General features: G+C 42.0%; 1 protein-coding gene across 1 annotated transcript in view; it reads left to right on the top strand.

Moving 5' to 3' along the window:
- LOC142303905 (protein unc-13 homolog B-like) overlaps positions 1–20,769 on the top strand; it is a 246,707-nt gene extending 225,938 nt beyond the window's left edge. Inside the window, exon 8 of the mRNA XM_075345769.1 lies at positions 19,675–20,769. Coding sequence (XP_075201884.1) covers positions 19,675–19,788 — 114 coding nt within the window. The 3' untranslated portion in view covers positions 19,789–20,769. The remainder of the gene's footprint in view (positions 1–19,674) is intronic.
- Positions 20,770–24,158: the final 3,389 nt, after the last annotated feature.

Here is a 24,158-nt window from a genome sequence, read left to right as displayed (position 1 = left end):
GCTTATTAGGCTTCCCTCTAATGCTGGTCTGGTGAGGTGTTGTTATCCAGGCTTAATGGTGGTTGTAGTACTTCATTGCTGTGAGCGTTTGTGGTGTTAACCCTTATTTTGATGCTGCCTTACTCCTCTTGCTTTTCTCTTTTGTTTCCTACTGTTTGTTCCTCTGAGTTTGCAGTGTGTTGGACTTTTGTTTTTTCACTGTTTGTCTTTAGACGTGTTGCTATCACACTCCTGCCTTTTATCCCTGGGGGACAGTTTATTTCTGGACAGGAGAATAGTAAGGCATGGGACTCTGGCATCACCACCATCATGAGTAATCTGGAGGTTAGGTATAGCCTGGGGTCCCCTATTGTGAGGGACAATATAGGAACCCTATGTCCCTCGCCATGTTGTAGTCACAAAATGACAGTGGACAGCAACCCTTGTTATCTCCAGTATTAGATCAAAGGTATTCCTCCTTAGCACTTTTTGGAACTAGCATTAAATGAGAATATTCCACCGAGACTATCTTAGCACAGGAGCATTTTTTTTAAACACATCCAATTCTAGAACTTATTATTATTCCAAGATGTATTGATGAAAATGAGCTTTGTTTGTGGGTAGAGGCGTTCCATACAAAGCCTGAATTGTGTGTATGGCATTGCCTGCCTGCCTTCAGCAGTATCATAGGCCGTAGATCTGTGATTGTCTCACAAGCTCTTACTATCCTCATCCTCTGCAGGAAATCTGACAAATGAGATACAACAAATAGGAAATATCAGCACAATGCGATTGCTGAAGTGGCCAATGTAAATGTGTTTTTTTTATATGCTTATATATGAAAAAACAAAAGAAACAAATAATAATACCAACAATATATAACAGTAAAAACATTTAAGTAATGTTTGATTTATATTTGTCTAAACTCGACAGCAACTTATTTTTTACCATAACATCATATTCTGCAATTGTATACAGAAACATACTGTACATTTCCTTGCTTCTGTTTTACTTATTTTATATACCGTATTTTTTGGATTATAAGACACACTTTTCCTCCAAAAAATATGGGAGGAAAATGTGAGGTGCATCTTATAAGCTGAATGTAGCTTACCAGTTGGTGCTGGACAGGGCTCCCAGGTGGCAGGGGCGATGCTGCGGGCTGTGCTGTGCTGCATGCGGTGCACTATGGGCTGTGCTGTGCTGTGCTGCACGGTTGCGCTGTGCTGCGAGCTGTGAGGCAGGGGCTGCCATACTGAATGTCAGTGGTGCGGGCCTCAAATACTGGCACCTGGAGTTAGTGCGTGCGCAGATGAGATCTTGACTTGTGATTGAGCTGATAGCTCAATCTGCGCATGCACTGACTCCGGGCACCATTTCTTTTAAGATCGACAGTTTCTGGATGTTCCTCCTGCCTCACTGCGCCGTCATCCGCAGCGAGCAGCTGGGACACCAACAGCAGCATCGACCTACTCCATAGCCCCTGCGTCCTGTGACCTCGAACCACCGCTTCTGCCCCCTCTCCGGTAAGACACCCCCATTTTATAAGACGGACCCCTTTTTTTCTCTAAATTTGGGGTGCGTCTTATAGCCCATACAAATTATAAGAAAAAGAAATATTTTTCCTTTCAATTAAACAAAAACGAATAACAAAACCAAGATTCTGACTTAGTATTTTAATAATAAAAGATCATCCATTTATAACAGGATGGTTGGGTATTAATAGTATTTTGTTTGTCAGCCCTCACTAGACAGGAATACAGCGATGTGTTCATAATCATGTTGTGCTGACCTAGTGAATGATCCTTCTCCTGGAGAAACATCTATCTTCGTAGATTAATAAAATATTAGGATTGTTTGTTTTAAAAAAAAAAAAAAAAAAAAAAGATGATGGACTAAACAAATATTAGCTCTGTGCTGTTTGTTCTGACGGCCAGCAAGATAGAATTTGCTGGCTGAGGTGTATGACATTTTATGAACCATTTAGATGAACTCAGATGATCATTTTATTATATTACATCTCAGTGTCTATGGACCATAAGGTTAGCGTTGTGATCAATTTTTAAGACTTTTTTGTTTGCATCAAGGCAGCAAGTCTGTGTTTCTGAGCTTTGCATAATTGATGAGCAGGAGAACTGGTTAATGATAGCCGTCTTGGGAGTAAATGAAAGGCTAGAATAACGTATGTGCAGGATATGTTGTGGCTACCGGAGCCATGCTCTGGAGACAGTGATGCTGCAGTATCCTAGAATGTAGCTGCGGTCAGGAATTAACTGCTTTTATTCCACCACTGAAAACACTAGAGCTACAATTCTGGTGAAAGAAATTAGGAAGAGGAATAACAGAAAAGAATATTTGTTTGTGCAATAAACAATTAAACATTAACATTTATCCATGTGTCAAATTAGTAATAAACTAAATTGTATTAATAATATTAGTAATAAACTAATTAATCAACTAAATTATCTGTAATTTTATATTTTACATTACTTTATGAGATCTGCAAAATATCAAGAATGAGGTGTAATTTTTGGAAAAACACCTTTTTGAAATAAGTATTAATATGAAATGTATATTGTAATATTAGGGGAAATAGTGGAATACCTAAAATAATAATAATAATAATAATAATAATATATAATCCTTTTATCTATCTTTCTTGAAGTAGAAATAAGCGGATATGACAAAATTTAAATATAACATTTTGTGCAGATTTTCCTGGCTAATTCAATGTGAAGCAAAATTATTGTGGTCTGGGATCTAGAAAGATGATAAATGTAGGATGTAAAAAAAAACAAAAACTTATCACAACCTTACCGCTCACCCATTTCTCCCCTCCACTACTCACTGCCCATCGTCCTATCTTGATTGCTGCCTCTTCATTCTCCTGAGGTATAGTCAGCTCTATCTTGGTCTCATCTGTCTACAAGAAGCTTTCCCAGAAGGATTTTGGCTTACTCACGTACATTTTGGCAAACTGCAGTCAAGCTTTTATATGTCTCTGTGTCAGCAGCGGGGTCCTCATAGGTGTCCTGCTATAGCTTTCCATTTCATTTAAATGTCGATGGATAGTTCGTGCTGACACTGATGCACCCTGAGCCGGCAGGACAGCTTGAATTTCTTTGGAAATTGATTGGGTCTGCTTATCCACTATCTGGATTATCTTGCGTTACAACCTTTCATCAATTTTTCTCTGCCATTCACATCCAGGGAGGTTAGCTACAGTGCAATGGGTTGTAAACTTTTTGATTATGTTGGGCACCGTGGTCAAGAGACATATCAAGTTCTCTGGAGATGGACTTGTAACCTGAGATGGTTGATATTTCTTCACAATTTTTGTTCTGAAGTCCCCAGACAGTTGTTTTCTCCTCTTTCTGTTCTCTACTCTTAGTGAAGCACACACAGCCACACAATGCAAATGTTAAAGGGGTTATCTGGCTTATTTTGACTTTTTTTTATTATTTCCCTATTGGGCTACATTGGGGCAGGTAAGTAGATAGAGACCACTTACCTGCCCTGCTGTCAGCCCCTCACCCCCGGCTCAGAGTGGTCATGTGACCGCTCCTGCCGCGATTTTGCTGCTTCCGGTCATTTCATGTCAACATGGGCAGGACCATGTTGACATGCTAATCTGGGAATAGCATGTTGCCGCCCTGCTGGGTGGGTTCAGTGCGTGAGTCTCCGCCCCCCTTCCCTGCACCCTCCCACACATTCCCCCGCACCCTGTACTCTCCCCGCAACCTTCCCCGACACTGCTGTGGGACACGTGAGCTGAGGTGAGGGGCCTGCCTGCAGCTGCTGTGGTGTCACCGCCAGCACCTCAGCAGCATCTGTGATGCCGATACATTTGAAACCACTGATGAGAGGGAGCGCAGCGCTGCTTCTCATCAATGTCCCGCTGTCTGTGTCTGACAGTTCAGGACAGCGGTGACATCACTACCGTGCTGATATGTCCAGACCAGACAGCGGACGAACGTGCAGGAGTGGCGGGGACTGAGGAGGGGTAAGTATGTATTCCCTATATCTGTTCCCTATGGGGGTAGGGGGGGTCGGTGCAGAATGATGGTGGGGGGGTCGGTACAGAGCGCCGTGTGAGTGTGTGGGGGAGAGGGTTGCAGAGCCCGATGTGTGTGTGGGGTGCAGAGCCCTATGTGTGTGTGTGGGTGCAGAGCCCTATGTGTATGTGCGGTGCAAAGCCATATGTGAGTGTGGTGTGCAGAGCCCTATGTGTATGTGCAGTGCAGAGCCCGTTGTGTGTGTGCGGTGCAGAGCCATATGTGAGTGTGGTGTGCAGAGCCCGATGTGTGTGTTGGGAGTGCAGAGCCCGATGTGGTGATCGGTGCAGAGCCCTATGTGTGTGTGCGGTGCAGAGCCTGATGTCTGTGTGGGGAGTGCAGAGCTGTGGTGGGCGGTGCAGAGCCCTATGTGTGTGTGCGGTGCAGAGCCCGATGTGTGTGTGGGGAGTTCAGATCCCGATGTGTGTGCGGTGCAGAGCCCTATGTGTGTGTGCGGTGCAGAGCCCTATGTGTGTGTGCAGTGCAAAGCCCGATGTGTGTGTGGGGAGTGCAGAGCCCTATGTGTGTGTACGGTGCAGAGCCCAATGTGTGTGGGGAGTGCAGAGTTCAATGTGGTGGGCGGTGCAGAGCCCTATGCATGTGTGCGGTACAGAGCCCTATGTGTGTGGGGTGCAGAGCTCTATGTGTATGTGGGGTGCAGAGCCCTATGTGTGTGTGCGGTGCAGAGCCCTATGTGTGTGTGCGGTGCAGAGCCCTATGTGTGTGTGCGGTGCAGAGCCCTATGTGTGTGTGCGGTGCAGAGCCCTATGTGTGTGTGCGGTGCAGAGCCCTATGTGTGTGCGCGGTGAAGAGCCCTATGTGTGTGGGGTGAAGAGCCCTATGTGTGTGGGGTGCAGATCTCTATGTGTGTGTGCGGTGCAGAGCCCTATGTGTTAGGCGGTGCAGAGCTCAATGTGTGTGTGGGGAGTGCAGAGCCCGATGTGGTGGGCGGTGCAGAGCTCAATGTGTGTATGGGGAGTGCAGAGCCCGATGTGGTGGGGGGTGCAGAGTCCTATGTGTGTGGGGAGTGCAGAGCCCTATGTGTGTGTGCGGTGCAGAGCCCGATGTGTGTGTGGGGAGTGCAGAGCCAAATGTGGTGGGCGGTGCAGAGCCCTATGTGTGTGTGCGGTGCAGAGCCCGATGTGTGTGTGTGGGTGCAGAGCCCGATGTGGTGGGGGGGGTGCAGAGCCCTATGTGGAGCTGTTTTTTCCAATGCTAGAGTGATAACAGGTCAGGTGCTGGGGCAGAATACTGACAGGGAATGAGTGTGCAGGGGGCGAGGCTGGACTCTGAGGCTGGGTGGTGCCAGCTCTGACTGGGAGGTTTAGCACAGGAAGTTATCATGTTTGCTGGATCTGAATATAAACAAAGAGCTGCAGAGAGTAAAGTCATAATTCAAGAGGAACAAAAGTTAGAAAACAAAAAATAACAATGTAGGGGTGTTTTATATGACAATACAGCACAGATTAGCTTACCAAAAATGTTTGAGTTTTTGTCGGACAACTCCTTTAAGTCAACTTCTCTTTTTATATGGTTTCAGGTGTGATTTTCATATTGCCCACACCTGATACTTGCCATTGGTGAGTTTAAACAAACATCACATGCTTGAAACAAAGTTGTTTTACTTTGTCTAGCTCAGTTTTGGGCTCTTGTGTGAAATTATGTCCAATTTGCCTTATTTTTGTGTTTTTGTTTGTGTGTGAAATAAACATGTGTAACAAAATGTGTAATTGCAATAATTTTCTGGGAGAAATACTTCATTTTCTGGAACTATTTCAAGGGTTCCAACACTTTTTTCAATGCTTGTAGCTGTTTCGATAAAATATAGGACAGGTTTTAGAGTTAAACTGAATTTAAGTGATAGAAATCAAATTCAAGTAAAATTTTATGAAATTTGAAAGTCCTATCAAATTTGAGTACTTTACGCTAAATAATTGCCTTTTCATACATTGCAGTAAATTACATACGTTACAGAAGGCTGACATGACTTCAGCCCACAACTGTGCATTCTTCCCCTTGCAGCTATCTCATTAATATGGTTACACATTATCATATCTGTTCGTGGAACTGAAATTACTAAGGCAGATTTTCCATTAAAGAGATTGAAAGGAGTTGGATACAATCCTAGGAAATATCATAGTGTTAAATATGTTTTTTTTCAGGCCAATAGGACTACCTGCAAGTTGTTTTGCCATAAATCAAATTTTCAGGAAAAATTTGACAAAAGAATTAGAATTTCAAAAGATTCAATCATCTTTAACAGCTAGAATACAGGCCACAACTAGCCTCCTGTGTCTTCAGCAACCATAACTTTAGGGAGGAAGCAGAGGGAATTATGGCATACATGGCATGTCATTCATTTGAGTCACAGCAGTATGATGTTACCTCTGACAGTGACACCATCAGTTTGAGTTAGTGTTGTGTTTTTTAGTCCATTTTTTAATTAAAAAAAAAAAGAAAACTATGTCAGTGCATTTTTTAAATTAGCTGTTAGTTATTACCCAGTTACCATATGTTTCTATGGTGAGAACATTTTGACATTACCCAGGCTGTGTTTGGGTTAGGAGTATTAAAAGTGATTAGATACAACCCTACGAGACCTCAGAGTGTTCTATATGAATTTTTAGGTCAATTGAAGTACCTGCGATTTGTGAAAAATTAATCTGCCACAAGTTGAATTTTTAGGAAAAGTTTGACAAACCTGGTAAATTTGAAATTGAAAAGATGTGATACAAAAGGATTACACTTGACATATGTCCTCATAAAGCATGTAGACATTATAGAGGATTGGTATTGCTCTGGTGGACGGTGGCTATTCCTGTTTTTTCATCATTTATTCACTGGAATGACTAATGCAAACTACACGAGCTGTACCCTGTGGCAGCTGCAGCAGGGTAAAATTTTTAGCTTCCTGCACCTTCCTTTAGTGATGCTAGCTAATCATGAGGGGTTTAGCAGGTAGGCCTGCAGTAATCAGCTAAATACTTTACTAGCTTTGATAAAAATAGGCTGTCCTAATGAGACAACCCGTTTCATAGTAGTTATTACACTCATAAACCAGGTGTTTAGAAGTTAGCCACATTTTCCAGAACTGTCTTAAAGAAGGTTGCCCTGTTTAAAGTTACAAGTCTGCAGTCACTCTAGATCACTGCAGACTTGTGAATCCTTGCATCGCATGTTTTGTGCATTATGAGAATTTGCAGGTGTCAGAGCCAGTATTGGCAGTCACGAGACCGCGAGTATGTGATATGCTTACTCCCAGTCACATTCCAACTGTATGGGTGGAGCTTCACTCAGTGCTAGTGTATTGAGCAAGGCAGACCCCATTTAGTCGGAATGTGGCCGAGAGTATGCATATTGCATATTTGCTTTCACGTGATCTCCGTTCCCGTCACTAACACCAGCGTATCCTCACAGCGCATAGTGTGGTAGGCGAGTATTCACAAGTCTGCAGTCACATAGAGTGACACATTGAGTGACTGCAAAGTTATGGATTTAGACTAGATATCCCCTTTAAAATCAGAGATCACACACACTGTGTGCAGAATTATTAGGCAAGTTGTATTTTAGAGATTTTTTTTATTATTGATCAACAACTATATTCTCAGTCAACCCAAAAGACTCATAAATATCAAAGCTTAATATTTTTGGAAGTTGGAGTGTTTTTTTTTAGATTTGGCTATCTTAGGAGGATATCTGTTTGTGCAGGTAACTATTACTCTGCAGAATTATTAGGCAACTTAATAAAAACCAAATATATTCCAATCTCACTTGTTTATTTTCACCAGGTAAACCAATATAACTGCACACAATTTAGAAATAAACATTTCTGACATGCAAAAACAAACCCCCCAAAAATTAGTGACCAATATAGCCACCTTTCTTTATGATATAGTGGATAAGATTTCGGTCTGGTTGAGCGCTAATGAATGGGCTGCCAGTCTAGTAAGGTGATTTGCTTTATTATTAATAGTAATAAAAAAGCTCCTGTTTTTACACAACGCATTTCAGCAAAATATCTGTTGCTTTCCTCAGAGGAAAGCAACAGATATTTTGCTGAAACGCATTGTGTAAAAAGCAGGAGCTTTTTTATTACTATTAATAATAAAGCAAATCACTTTACTAGACTGGCAGCCCATTCATTAGCGCTCAACCAGACCGAAATCTAATCCACTATATGCTTACTCCCGACAAGGGAATTCGGTTAGGACTGCTGAGTGGAACAGGACCTGCCAGGTTTAACGTGAATCATTCAGCTGAAGGACGGAGGATCGCACAGGTGCTCCAGGATCCAAGGTGCCGGTGAATCCTAGGAGCCAGCAGCGATACGAAATCCGGATCCATTCAGCACAGCAACGGTAATATCAGCGGTGATAAAAAAAACCCTTACCCCGGAGGATTTATCTACCTACCACCGGGGTTGTGCGAGGGCGCACAACCTCATCAGGTGAGCAAATCCATAACTGTATCAAATATAATTTCAGCCCACGGGTGCTTCTCATATGCACTACCTTCTCTTTTTTTCAGTAACCTTTCTTTATGATGACACTCAACAGCCTACCATCCATAGATTCTGTCAGTTGCTTGATCTGTTTACGATCAACATTGTGTGCAGCAGCCACCACAGCCTCCCAGACACTGTTCCGAGAGGTGTACTGTTTTCCCTCCTTGTAGATCTTACATTTTATGAGGGAACACAGGTTCTCTAAGGGAATCAGATCAGGAAAACAAGGGGGCCATGTCATTATCTTTTCATCTTTTAGACCTTTACTGGCCAGCCACGCTGTGCAGTACTTGGATGCATGTGATGGAGCATCATCCTGCATGAAAATCATGTTTTTCTTGAACGATACCAACTTCTTCCTATACCACTGCTTGAAGAAGTTGTCTTCCAAAAACTGGCAGTAGGTCTGGGAGTTGAGCTTCACTCCATCCTCAACCCGAAAAGGTCCCACAAGTTCATCTTTGATGATACCAACCCATACCAGTACCCCACCTCCACCTTGCTGGCGTCTGAGTCGGAGTGGAGCTCTCTGCCCTTTACTGATCCAGCCCCTGGCCCATCCATCAGGCCTATCAAGAGGTACTCTCATTTCATCAGTCCATGAAACCTTTGAAAAATCAGTCTTTAAGATATTTCTTGGCCCAGTGTTGACGTTTTATCTTATGTTTCTTGTTCAAAGGTGGTGGTTTTTCAGCCTTCCTTACCTTGGCCATGTCCCTGAGTATGGCACACCTTGTGCTATGATAGTCCAGTAACGTTGCAGCTCTGATATATGGCCAAACTGATGGCAAATGGCATCTTAGCAGCTTCACGTTTGATTTTCCTCAATTCATGGGCAGTTATTTTGCGCCTTTTTTGCCCAACACGCTTCTTGCGACCCTGTTGGCTACCGTATTTTTCGGACTATAAGACGAACCGGACTATAAGACACACCATTGTTTTAGAGGAGGAAAAATAGAAAAAAATAAAATTAAAGTAAAAGAATGTGGTCATGACACACTGTTATTTTACTGCTGACAGTGTTACTGAGGTAATAATATCCCCAAATTCTGTCCTCATATCCTCCATTCTGGGTACCTTCCAGGTATATATGGCCCCCATTGTGGAATATGTATGTTCCCCATCATTATGTGTGTGATCCTCCAATCTGGATTGTGTGTGTGTATATAGTTATAGTGTGTGTGTGTAGTGTGTGTGTGTGTCTGTGTATATAGTTATATAGTGTGTGTGCATGTGTGTGTAAATAAATATATATATATATATATATATATATATATATATATATATGATCCAACCCCATCCAGGTGTACAGTAATGCCTATGCTATATTATTTATTGCCTTACTTTTACTGATGTGCTGCTCACCATGCTTCAGTTTGGTCCTGGCATTACCAGCAAAGTCTCACATATCTCAAGGACCTGCAGTGATGTAATGAAGAGGCGGGGCACTGTGCTGATCTGGCCCAACCCTCTGCATTACATCACTGTAGGTCCTTGTCAGCTACGGGAGACTGTTTCTAGTGTAAAGGCAGGAGCAAAGTGAAAGTAATTTGAGCCCTCAGCACAGAGACTGCGGCTGTGCTGTGAAGGTATGCCGTGTGCTCTGGCCCGGACACTGCAGTGATCTACACTTCCCCCGGGCCAGACATGACTGCAGCGGCACCCTGCTCCTGCCTCCTTCACAGCGGACACACAGTCTCCCCAGCCGCTGCAGGAAGCCGGCGTCTGGAGCTCCCACGTCTGACCGGTGTTTACATTAAACAAGTATTCATTAGCTGCTCCTCACACCCGCTGACTGCAGAGAGAGGTGGGCGGGGAGCAGCTAATGAATAGTCACTGACTTTAAGCAGCGGGCACAGGTGGTTTCTCCAGCGCCGGCTTCCTGTAGCTGCGACCCTCCCTGCCTCCTGTGATCCCACTGCATAGCGCTGACTCCCGAGTCCCCACAGCTCCCTACCCCTCAGCTTCAGACCATAAGACGCACCCCACACTTTCCTCCCAAATTTGGAGGAAAAAAAGTGCGTCTTATGGTCCGAAAAATACGGTATTTGCCATGAAACGCTTGATTTTTGGTGATCACACTTCAAAAGTTTTGCAACTTCAAGACTGCTACATCCCTCTGCAAGACATTTCACAATTTTGGACTTTTCAGAGCCCGTCAATCTCTCTTCTGACCCATTTTGCCAAAGGAAAGGAAGTTGCCTAATAATTAAGCACATCTTATATAGGGTGTTGATGTCATTACACCACACTCCTCCTCATTACAGAGATGCACATCACCTGATTTACTTAATTGGTAGTTAGCTCTCAAGCCTACACAGCTTGGAGTAGGACAACAAGTATAACAATTATCATGTGATCAAAATACTTATTTGCCTAATAATTCTGCACACAGTGTATATTGGGTATTATACAAAATGTTTATTTTTGGCATTTTACATGACTTAAATGTTCTAATGTTTCATAAGCTCTCAAAATTACAGAGCATGCTTGTTCTGCAATTCTCAAGCTCACATAGAAATTAATAGAGAGAACTGCGCATGCAAAGCCACCTCTTCAGCAGGCAATGAAAACCCATTCTAGAGATAGATGCAGAGCAGCATGTCCCAGATGGGATAACGCTTTAAATGTTAAGCATCTGACTTTTCTTATTTGAGTACACTGCTACTATCATTCTATGATTGAGCATGTCAGCCTATGACCAATATGTGTTATGTTGGAAATATTTATTGAGTGGTTAAAGTAATGTTTAACACCTGATAGTTTGTGACTTGTGAATGTCTTTACTCTGTAGAACTGTTGATTAAAATCATTGTTATTTTCTCTAATGTTTAAAGGTTTTAAAAATAATTAGAAATCTACCACTAAACCTTTGTTTGCCTTAAAAAGTAGTGTCATGAAAACAATTCTGCAATATTATAACATTAATGACAGAAAACATTGCCACGTATTTAGCACTAACCCTCCTGAGCCACCAGTTATGGATATGGAATAACTCAAGCATTTTGATAGAAACGACTACTCATGGGAAGTCAATCTGCATTTTTATTACAGTTCCACAACAGTTCATCTATGAATGCAAACACTGCTAATAATTTCAGACATTCCTATTTACATAGAATTCCCTGTCAATCAAGTCCTAAGAATGTGGTAGTCAATAGAGTAGTTTGGTTTTCTTAGTAGGTGCTAGAAACATAAATCGCTGGAGCAAGTGTGACGGCACGACATAGAATAATAATTATGTAGAGACGAAGATCTGATATAAAACTGATTAACAGTGGTATAACCTGAAGCTTGTGGGCCCCAATGCAAAATCTCCAGCGGTGCCCCCAAATATCGCAGTATTTATTAGTATTGGTCTTCTCAAATGGGACATAGGAATTTTGGATCATCTTAGGCTGTAGGGCCTGAGTGTATCCGCAACCTCGGCATATAATTGTTATGCACACTAAAGAGCACATGTGGTAAATACTGTAAAATATGTTCTTACATAAACTATAACACCTGACTGGGTCTTGTTCTTCAGACTAGAATTCCCAGCTGTGTAGCCTAAAGGCTCCTGTGCATACTGAAACAGCCCTAACTGGATGACCTTTGCTTCCTAAGTGGTCATCGATTATTCCACATACCTACTAAAGAATCTGGGGGATGATGCAGAGTAAAATTTGGTAAACCAAAAGTTATATTCTGCCAGGAGAAGCACAAGACAAACAGGCTGTAGTTGCAAGCAGGGTCCACTTCAGAAATATCATCAGCAGGAAAGGGAAGCCTGGGGGAGTTTTAAAGGGAAGGTGTTATAAAAACAGAAAAAAAAATTGTCAATAACTGAAAAAAATGCAAAGTTTTAATGTTTTAATGTTTTGTTTAAATATTATTTGTTTTTAATTAAGCAAAATATAAAAAAAATATATTTTTAAAGTCTGATATTTTCAATTCGTAAACACTAGGGGGAGCAGCTGCTGAAATCCTACTGTAGAACTAGCTCAGATTACAGCTGCAGTAAAAGTGGGCAGAATCTGCTCTCCTGTGTGTGATGTCACCCCCCCACCCATCTGGGTGTTTCCAAAAAGATAAGGGAAGATGAAGTTTAGAATGACAGTGCGCAGCCATTTTGTGGGTGACCGCAAAGTGATCCTAATGTCTAAAGTATCACCAAGGACAACTGGCAGAGTGCTCCACTGTATAGCATCTCCCACTGCATTCTGCCCTCCGCTGCATATCGCACTCCGCTGTATACCGTGCCCTCCACTGTATACCATGCTCCGTTTTATTCCGCTCCCCCACTGTATTCCGCGCTTCCCTGATATCGTGCTCTCCATTGTATACCATGCTCCATTGTATACCGTGCCCCACTGTATACCGCACCCCACTGTATACCGCACTCCACTGTATACCGTGCTCCACTGTATTCTACGTTACACCGTTCCTCCTGCTGTATACCACGCCCCTCTGAGCTGCTAAGCGCGGAGGCTGGAGGTGAACACATGAGAGCGGGCGAGGGGAGTGGTGGTGGCAGGGGGAGGGGATAGTGGCGATGGTGGGAAGAGAGGGTAGCAGCGGCAGTGGGGAGCGGCATTGGGGGGTGGGAGCAGTGCCCCGGCACCGGTACTCACCCATCCCGAGCGGGTGACAGAGGAAAAGTGCAGCACACAACATACGCTGTGAGCTCCACAAAGATGGCAGCCCACAGTGTTTCCGTAAAAATGAATGAAATAAAAACTAAATAAACAATGAATTTAATTTTTTATAAAAATTAATGGATTCTACAGTCCCTATTATTAATACAAAAATAAAAAAGCGCAACACATTCCTTTTAAATAGGTACATCCACTAGGTGGTAGGACAGACTAAATTAAAACATATGAAACACTTGTTGGCAGAAAGGCAATGAACACACACAGTGTCCTCACAGAGACAAAGTATTCAGAACCAGGGTGATTACTGAACCTGACTGTGGCTCATTGGAGAGGGAAACAGACCACATCACAGGAGGCTACCAGATCAAACACAAGGCATGACAATACTACAGTTAGTTGTAGTTTTGCTTATTGACATCATGTTAAGTATTTTTGGTATGGAAAAGCTTATTTCTCAAACCATCATCTCATAGACTATGCCTGCTATGGATATTTCTCATATATTTGATCTAGGTATTAGTTTTTATATACCAATTTTTTTCTGTCAACAACTTTACCTTGATCAATATTGAAGTAGCACATTGTAATTTTTACAAAAGACAAGTGAGGGAGTGTTATATATAACACATATTACTTAACAAATTATGCATAGATACAAGCAATGAAAGAAGCGAGTAATGCTCCCATTAAACAGCACGTTGTTCTCAAACAAGTCTCACAAACTAAAACATGACTTTGTGCTATTTTAGAGCTATAATCTGGTTGTTTAAAACACAGCCAAAATGCAGACTGTATGCAACTTACATTACCATCTGTGGGTGCATAAGGAATTGTAAAATGTGAACAAAAATCGAGCATTGTTAGATATTTTGGACCCAGTTAAGTGTTCGATAAGGGGAAAAGAACATAAACTGATGTCAGGCACCCCTAGGAATAAAAAATAAAATGCATAACTCAATAAGTCCCTATACAAATTAGGTTGACCAATGTAGTATGTATAAAAAAAATGAAAAAAAAACACCCTCCCCAGGAAGTGCTCTGATTATGGCTCGCTGTATGTAGGTGCAGAGCCAAACTGCCAAATCATTGACTTACAATGGGGTTCAGGTCAAGTTTGAGTCCCGAACTGAACTTTTTCTAAAGTCTGGCTGATCCAGCCGAACCCAAACTTCAAGGGGTCCGTTCATCTCTAGTCCTGACCTACATGTTAACCCTAGTGAATGTGTTAGTAAAGAGAAAGATTTGGTTTTTTTTGCCTTTTAAATTCATACTGCTTAAAGGGAAATTCACTATAAAAGTAACAGAGTTTTTTTCATTATTACTGGTCGCAATCAATCCTTGTTAAATGTAAATGCCACTGCAAGCAACATCTCTGCACAGCACACAGCTCACTCACAACTTAGGCTTTGCAGCTGCACATAGATGGACATTAGCTCCACTGCCCATTTAAAGAGGCTTTACGAGGAAGCCTAGCATCAGATATCAGTACTGTATAGTTGTGTTCCACAGCAGAGAAGAGGTAATGCGTTGGCTAAAGAAAAATATTTGTGGTCAGATAAACTAATTTTGTAGGCAACGGCATACACAGAAATTATAGGTCACAATTGGTGCCTTAAATACTTTCAAAGGATTTCTTCTCTCATCTAATCTATTCAAATATGTTCTTACTGTATTTTCCACGTGTTCATCCATCTGCATCTATGTCTACAGTTTGACCCTTACAGGCTCATACCAGCTTACAAACGTTAACTGTTATTTGTTCAATTGACACAATGGCTTTTGATCCAGGCATGTCATTTATAGTAATTTGCCTTTGCAAATCTTTGATTCTGTGTCCATCATTGTATTTGCTTCAAGTTCCAAAGGCAATTACCAGTCTTGCGGCGCTCCTGCTACCATTGGTGGAACATATTGGATGATTTTTGGTCATATGATATGACTGGACCAGTCTACAACTTAGTAAAGAGATATTTTATTTGTACATTAAAATATGGTTAATTATACAACGCGTTTCGGCTCAGATATTTTATCCTTCAGCCTTCTTCAGGTAAATTGTGAGAAAAAAGAGGTATACCTCTTTTTTCTCACAATTATACCTGAAGAAGGCTGAAGGATAAAACATCCGAGCCGAAACGCGTTGTATAATTTACCATATTTTAATGTACAAATAAAATATCTCTCTACTTAGTTGTATATTGGTCCAATCATATGACCAAAAATCATCCAATATGTTCCACCATTGGTAGCAGGAGCGCCGCAAAACTGGTAATTGCCTTTGGAACTTCTTTCACTAAGTGGACCTGCTGGAGGGCTCCTCTATAGTATCCAGTGCGATTGCTGCATACTGCACCATAATCCTATTGGAAAGTGGATCAACTCCTCTTGGATTATTCCAGGCTTTCTAACCTCTGAACCAGGTGACAGTTCCACTATTTCAACACCTTTATATATAAAAAAACTCATTGCAGTCAGATTGGCGCCGCGTTTGTCTCTTTCTATCTTCCCCTGTCTCCAGGGTATTTTTTCTTTTGTATTTGCTTCAAGTAACTTTGTCACTAGTTTTTTTGCTAAATTGAAAGCAGCATGATGTAGGGGCAGAGATCCTGATTCCAATAATGAGAAACCGCAAAGATAATCCAGCTCACCACACATGGAGTAAATCCTTGGGACGGTGCACGGAGAGGAAGGCACATCCAGTTTCAAATGAAGCAAGAAGGTCCAGCATCCAAGTCCGCATATAATAAAACTTCGATTTATTTAGAAATTCATGTTAAAAAAAACAACTCCATAGAAAACCAATCATGGTATATAGGTACAGAAGACGCGTTTCGGAAGTCTAGTGTCCTTAGTCATCTGCCACCTGCCATCATCTGCTGACTAAGGATGCTAGACGTCCGAAATGCGTCTTCTGTACCTATATACCATGATTGGTTGTCTATGGAGTTGTGTTTTTTAACATGAATTACTAACTAAATCGAAGTTTTATTATATGCGGACTTGGATGCTGGACCTTCTTGCTTCACCTGATTCCAATAATGTATTACTTACTAGACTGCATGTTGCAGTTTTAATAAAATAAAAGTTTTGTCAGGAGAAAATGTTCCCTAGAAAACTTGTTTATTGTGCCATGTACTCCTCTTGCTTTTGTCACCCTGCAACAAGGGAGGTTACATGGTTTGATAGGGGTCACGACAATCGGGGAGAGCAGGGACCGGGGCTCCTAAACTGGCTCTCAGACGAGAGGGGCCATGGCTATCCCTTATCTCAGAGTTACCTCTGATGGTGAGGATATCTGAGATTCCAGCCTGACACTGCTCATGACCTGCTCTGGTCTAATACCCCCTTTCTCCCTACCCCAAGGAGGTACCAAGACAGGAGCATGTTAATTTACCGCCCCGTGCTCGGCTGCAGCCGAGCCGCTCGGATTCGGACTCGGTGGGTGGCTTGAGCGCCTCCGGACCTGGGGTCACTTTGCTCTGAAAGGGGTGCTGGCGCTTTTGGAGGGGGGTAGATAGGTGCGCGGTAGGAGCCGTGTTTGAGTTCGTGACGCCAGCACGGGTTGTGGTGAAGTTGGACACCACCGCTGCGATTACTGGGCACCCAGGGGAGATGGTAGTGCAGCAAGATGTTAACCCTTCTGTGGGTAGGGATGATGGCCCCGGGACCCGTTGGGAATAGCTGGGTGGTGCAGGGCGGTGCACGGCCGGATGGCACTGTTGTACTCACGGTTATTGACACACACAAATCTCTGGTAAACCAAGTTGATGGTGGTCGGTGCCCACAGCCGGCTGCGTCTGGTCCCCCACCCGGTTTGGTGGTCTTGGCCTTTCTCCTGCACTGTGTTGTGTACTTGGGCTGCCTGCGCTTCAGCGTCAGGAGTCCGCTCCCCAGCTTGGAAGATATCGGGAGAGCCCTTTTGCCTGCAGACGCTGGCCCATGGGATCTCTCTGCCTCTGCGGTGGCTTTTTTTCCCCCTCGGTGGGCTGTTGTCTTCAGACGGGACTTGGGTGGGAAAGGACCTATGGTCCAGACCGCAATCAGTTAATTAACTCAGTCCAGTGGATTCTGGACCTCGTTTCAGGGTCTGAGTACCCCCTTTGTGCTCCGGTTTCCGAGTCGGTTCCCCGGGTCGGTACCGGCGGGCCACTACCCTGTCCTGGTCCACCACGGTTCCACCGAGCAGTCTTCCCAGCTCCTGCAGGCTGAGGCCACCGTATGCCTCCTAGCCAAAGGTGCCCGGGCTCCAACCCTGGCACCTGTCAGACTGCTGCAGACCTGGGCACAGGCCTGCTTCCACTCTCCTTTACTCCTGTCAACTAATCTGCTTGTGTTTCTTGCCTCAGGCCCTCTGAACTCCTTGGTGGGCATGGCCAACCACTTGTCTCCGCCCCCTGATGTGTCCATCAAGCACTGAGAGAGGTGACTAGGGTTTAAAGTTTGGCTGATGACACCTTATTGTGGGGCAGGTGTAGTGCGGGGGTCTATCTGTGACTACCTGGCTAGTCCAGGGCGTCACATTAACACCAACAGTGATAGAAAGGGAAAATCAAAACTCTATCACACAGCACACTCACACAGAGATATCAGACAACAAATGATAAGTAGGAAGACAAAAAACAGGGAGGAAATAACTATACAACAGGAGGAACTACACAGCACACTAAAGGAACATGCAGTAAATCACCAGTTACTGGAACACAACAGCACATGGACCAGTTTAGCAAAAAGCTATAGTCAGCATGGGAATTTCCTCAATCTTAAAAAGGCGGTGAGTACCTGTGATAAGTCTCCCACAACATGTGATCCAAAACTTAACCAGCAGGCTAGCAGAAATTAACTCCTGCTAGTCCGATCACTAATGAGCGCATAGCTGATGGATGCCCAAGCTTGCCTGTGCAACTCAAAAGCACCAGAGACAGCATGAGTGAGGAGTGCCAGAGTCTGCAGTCTGAACAGCGTCTGATATCATCATGACACTCAGCGATTTTAGAGCCAAGCACCACATGACAATAGGCTGAAAAAAGACCTAGGTCCATCAAGTTCAGCTTTCCTGCATTCATTAAACATTTTGTCATTAAATTATCTATAACCCCCAATGTTGTGTGTACTGTGGAAATCATGCAGCTTTTTTTTAAAAGCTGTTATAGTTTCTACCATTACTACTTCCTGCAGTAGAGTATTCCACAATCTGAATGCTCTTTCTGTAGAGAATCATTTCCTAGTTAGCTGCAAGATTTGCCTTTCTTCCACCCGTAATGAGTGCTTACTTAGTACTGTCTTTGGAAGAAATAAGTCATGTGCCAATCTTTTGTATTGACCACACATATATTTTTACATATAAATGACATCTCCTTTGAGATGTCTTTTTTTTATCTAATCAAGACCAACTTTTCCAACCTCTTATCATATTAGGCCTAAAACACACTTCCGCAAAAAAAACGTATGTGTCTTATGGTCCGTTTTTCGGGTCAGTGTTCCGTTTTTTAGGGGAGTTTCTCCGGTACGCATGGCATCCGTGTGATGGCGTATGCGAGCCGTGTGTGCGTGTGGAATGTTCGTATTGACATAAAATACGTACGTGTGCAGTCCGTGTGCCGTCCGTTTTTTCAGATCCGTATTTTCACACAAATAACCTTGTTAACCCATCATACTGTGCTCCTGGTGTGTTAAATTGGTCAATTAACTACCCAATTTGGTTAGTTTGCTTAAAAAAACTTTAAAAACATGGCTTCTGAGCTCATTCTCACTATACACACTCCAAAATGTCTCTCTCCAATGAAGCAACCATGTATTTGCTCTGGTTGATATCTAGGAGATTTGGGGTTAGGCGACATATGATTGAAGAAGAGCCACCACTGGAGAGAAGGATGTGGATTCACCCCCTTGTGAAGCTCAGGAAAACACATGGGCATTTTAATATTCTCTATGGGGAAATGTGGAAATTTCCACCAAAATTCCAAGCCTACTGCCATCTCACCATGAATTCATTTGACAACATCCTTGGCCTTGTGTACCATCGTTTGAAGCATCAGGACACCTGTATGCGCCTCAGCATCTCCCCTGAGGAACGACTGTTGGTGACTTTACGGTAGGTGTTGTCATGTATACTCATGCTTTATCTGGTATTTTGGAATACATGTTAAATCTCAAAGGCATTATTTTGTAGAAATTATGTCATTTTAAATTTAGGTATTTGTTGAAAATTTATATAGATCACTGTAATCTTAAAATATGATCTGAGTGCTCACATCTACCATTCTATCTCTACCAAAATTAAAGAAACAAGAGTCATAAATCAAACAATCTTGTTTATTAAACAGAAAAGTAATTATTTTTCCAATATGGAAAGTAAATATCAACACATATGTTTTTCCAACAAAAGCAATAAAATAATAGTCATACACAGTATCTCGCCAGTCATTGGATGACACAAATATTTGTTTTGAAAAACAACTTTCATGAATAGTCAAAGTAATGTCATGTTTTTTTTCTATTTCAGTTACCTTGCAACTGTGCAATCCATCAGCAGTCTACATTTCAAATTCTTATTGGGAAGGTCTACAATTGGCAAGATTATCCTGCATACCTGCACTTTGCTATGGGAGACCCTTAGGCATCATGTCATGCAGCTGCCTTCAACACAGGAATGGATGCACATTTCTGAAGAATTTTTGGAGAAAACAGCTTTCCCTAATTGTATTGGCGCCATTGACGGAAAGCACATTAGAGTGAAGAAACCACTTAACTCTGCATCAAGATATTTTAATTATCATAAGTTTTTTTCTGTAGTTATTTTGGCCATGGTAGATACAAACTACTGCTTTTTATTTGCTGATATTGGGGCCTATGGCAGTGCCTCAGATGCACGCATTTTCAGAAGCTCACGTTTAGCAAGACGATTAATGTCTGATTAAGTTTGCCTGCACCAAGACCATTGCCTGGTAATAATGGCCCTATTGTTCCTTTTGTCATGGTTGCAGATCAGGGGTTTGCATTTTCTAGGCATTTGATGCGTCCATATCCCAGAAGGGGGCTGGACAGATCAAAAGCCCTATTTAATAGCAAATTGGCCAGAGCACGTTGCTATGTTGAATGTGCCTTTGGCATTTTGGCCTCAGGATGGCGCATTTATCAAACCACCATCCAACTCCAACCAACCACCATCAAGGCTGTCATTAAAGCTACAGTAGTGTTACATAATTACTGTAGATTACATGAAAGCAATGACGAAGACATTGAGGAGTTGCCAGCTTTAAATGCACCATTTGAAGAGAATGGTAGTGTTAGAACCAATGTGTCCACTTCTGGTCTACAAGTGAGGAATCAGTTTAAAGATTATTTTAGTTTAAATCGCCATAGTCATGTATAAATTTAACATTGTTATAGTTTTTTATCACTTGGTTACATAATCACAAACACATATGTAATACAAAAGAGAAAATTACCATACATAGATATAATTTGTGTTTTTTTTTGTTGGTTGTTTGTGTTTGTGGTTCCAATAAGCTAGTGTGATTTAACTTTATTGCTATAAAATCAGGAATTTTTGTTTTGCAAGTAACAGTACTACTGAATGTACATGACTAATAAAAATATGGCAAATTTGGATTTGAAAAAATTAGTCCAGATTTTTTATTGAACCTATGTATGTCTGTTATCTTTTGCAAAACACCCTGTATTCTATTATTTTTTTTACAGAGTTTTGTCAGGGACATTAGCCCATACAAAACACCATACTTTATTATGTAATAATGTCACGCAAACATAATTTGTTTGACACTATTGGAATACAAGTATGGGACCAGACCATATGCAGATACTGCATAGTGGCTGGATGTCAGGTTTCCGGGTTTTCCAGTCCTCTTTTGAAAGAGCTTGCCCTCGGTTAACATGGAGTTTTATGTTCTGTTGCCCTACTTCCTGTCCAGCTGCTTAAAAGGCCGCCTCTAAGCCTAGTCCAGTGCCTGAGTATACTGCTTGCTGTGTGCTCCTGCTTTACTGCTGCTGCTACTTGATTACCTTTGGATCCTCCTGAAAATCTACCGACCGACTCTGGACCACACCCGGTTTCTTCAAACTGTGCCCGGACTCCGTCTGCCGTCTTTGGTCAGCACGTCTGCCCGGTTTCTTCCGGTTCATAACCATTCTGGACTTTCATCCCGTACGGACACTTCTGGACTTTACCGCTTGCCCCTTGTGTCCCGGCTGCGGCGCATTTAGGCCTTCCGGGGTTGATTGCCGGACAGTCCCTGTATAGGGGTTCGCTCTGGTGGTCTCCCTGGGGGAGTCCGGTGCGTGGCCCCGGGAATCCCCTTCGCTCCGTTTCGGAAAGGTATTTTCATGTGTTTGTTATACTGTGTATTTCCGTTGTGTATCTACCGTGGTTACATATCATAAACATCTTGTACCACAACTCGTCTCTGGCTGTCATTGCCCTAACGCTATCGAAATCCTCAAAACATACAATAGTATTACACTGGATTTTTAATAATAATGGTGTCTGAATGTTAGTGTAGTAGTTTATGTGCATGCATTTTTTCCCTAAACCCAGTTTTTTCTAATGGATGGTCCAAACAACATGTCCAGAGCAAGGCAACATTCTAACAGGCAGGTAATGTTTTTGAAGTGATAGAGTAATTTCTATTGAATCTTTGGAAAGGAAAACACAAATATGACCACATGCATATAGAGTAAGTAATGTGTTACATTTTGAAATGTTTTCCGACCAGCAATACCCTAGAAAACATACCAAAATGTAAAATAATACATACAATATCACATTATAATTCAACTAAATCCTCTAGGCTAGTGATGCTTTCCTGTGTAGTCTCCATTGCATTGACACCTACAGAATATGTTTGCTGCACAACACTAGATGTTGTAGTGAGTGACTGATCAGTGTTTCCACTAGTAACAGTTGTTGTACTTGGAACAAATAATGATGCAGTTGTTTGAGCAGATGGAAGACCAAGTGTAGGTTGTACATATTGATGTGTCGGAAGAGGCTGAGTATGTGTGTATGTGAAGTTAGTTGGGTAAGTCTGATGTTGAAAGTACTGTTGTTGTGGATTATTAGGAACATGGTAGGATGTTGGTTGTTGAAACATTTGAGGTAGTCTATGAACATTACTAAAAATACTAGGATAGTTAAAAGAGGTTTGCATTGGTGTCTGTTGGGGTACTTGTGGGACAAATGATGGCTGTTGAGATGGCCTTTGTGTCATTAATGTACCTGTTTGGTGTGGGACAATTGTTGGCCTAATTTGTACATCACTTCCCATAGAAGAAGATGGACACTGTATATGTGTTTGTTGCACTACTGGATTTAGTTGAAAATTAGAGTAATGTTCATCAGTTTGGGTTTCCACAGTTTGTTGTGTTGTGTTTGTGTGTGGACCACGTGGATTAGCTCTCCATTGCTCTATCACTTCAAAACAATATATGGGTTCTGGCTCACGTTGGGTAGCAGATATTAGTGTTATTAAGGATGCCCTCAATCTGTCCTGCCTATCAGCATGAACCAATGCAAGAGAGGGAGAAAGGGAGCAGCAAATTCTCTCTCCATCACTCTCTGGTATCAGTGAATTCATCATGTGTATTATTCTGGTATCAATGATATCTGGCAGGGAACGTAAATCTTCATAACGCCTATGTCTGCGACCATGGATAGATTGGGCTACTGTGCGCATGGTACTAGTTGTTATTCTTGGCTGTGTGCCTGCATGTTGCTGTGGACTACTCTCTGCAAGAACTGGTGAAGGGCCACTTTGTTGCCCTGTAGACTGGCCTGGAATTACATTAGTGGATTGACTTGTTCCCAAACCCAAATCAGAGGACATTTCTTCTGTGTCTGGCTGGCTGGTGTTGGGGATTGTTGGTGGTTGATATGAGGTAGGCTCCATCTCGGAAGCAGAGGTCGCTGTTAATACTGCTGACTGGTCTTCCTCACTATCTTCTAGATTATCCTCTGTACTTTGAAGAAAGAAAAAAAAAAAACAATTAATGTGTGCATTTCAAAAAAAAATGCCATGTGATGTAATGGTTTAAACTTACTTTGGTACTTCCATAATGGGCATGAGGAAGGTGAGTCTTTCATAATGGACATATTTTTTCTTTTTGGCTGCGGCAGCTTTGGTTGCCACTGGGTTATATTCTCTTCTGAACTGGTCACGTGCTGAGCGCCATCGCCGTTTAACAAGATCCACTGTTTAAAAAAAAAAAAAAATTGTATAATAAGGTCACAAATTAAAACAATTGAACAATAAAAAAATAAAACATTATTCTTGTATTGCAGCAATTTAAATAAATTGGAACACACATCCATGTGTATGAAAACAACAACCCATGACACTCATATAGTGACATAATAACACAATAAGCATGACAAAGTAAACAAGATCTCCAGTAAAAATATTAAACCACTGTATAATCATTTATCTCATTTTTTACTTACAAAAATAAAAAAAAAAGAAACCTTCAGTAAGCCATGAGAAACAAAATGTCTATAAACCCAAGAAGTGCCATATGTTCCTCAAAGATTTTCTATTATACACTACACATTACTGTTACCTTTCCAGACATGTTGACACCAAGGAACATGCATAATAAACCAAACATAAAAATACAACTCAAAATGTATAGACATTTCACAGCACATTTGCAATAGAAATAGCACAAAATTGAAAACACAAATATATTTCAAACATGTTTAATAGTTGCTTGACAACCCTGAAATGCCTTTTGTACATGCATAAAATGCTTTGCAGGCCACATATACACATGCTGACATTACTAGAAAACTGCAATGAATAGTTCAAAAGGCCAAAAAACTACACTATCCTGTTTGTGAGTCTCCAGTGTAGCTCAAAATGAGTCAGGCCCATTAATACATGCCAAACAAACTATACAAATATGGATATAATCTGCCTACAGAATGAGCACATGTAGGTAGAGACAGAAGCAATGCAAATATCTGTACTCACC

Source organism: Anomaloglossus baeobatrachus, chromosome 4, assembly GCF_048569485.1.
Source record: "Anomaloglossus baeobatrachus isolate aAnoBae1 chromosome 4, aAnoBae1.hap1, whole genome shotgun sequence".
NCBI classification, from domain to species: Eukaryota; Metazoa; Chordata; class Amphibia; order Anura; family Aromobatidae; genus Anomaloglossus; species Anomaloglossus baeobatrachus.
The sequence above is the reverse complement of the archived record's forward strand: the minus strand, read 5'-3'. Positions and strand labels throughout refer to the sequence as shown.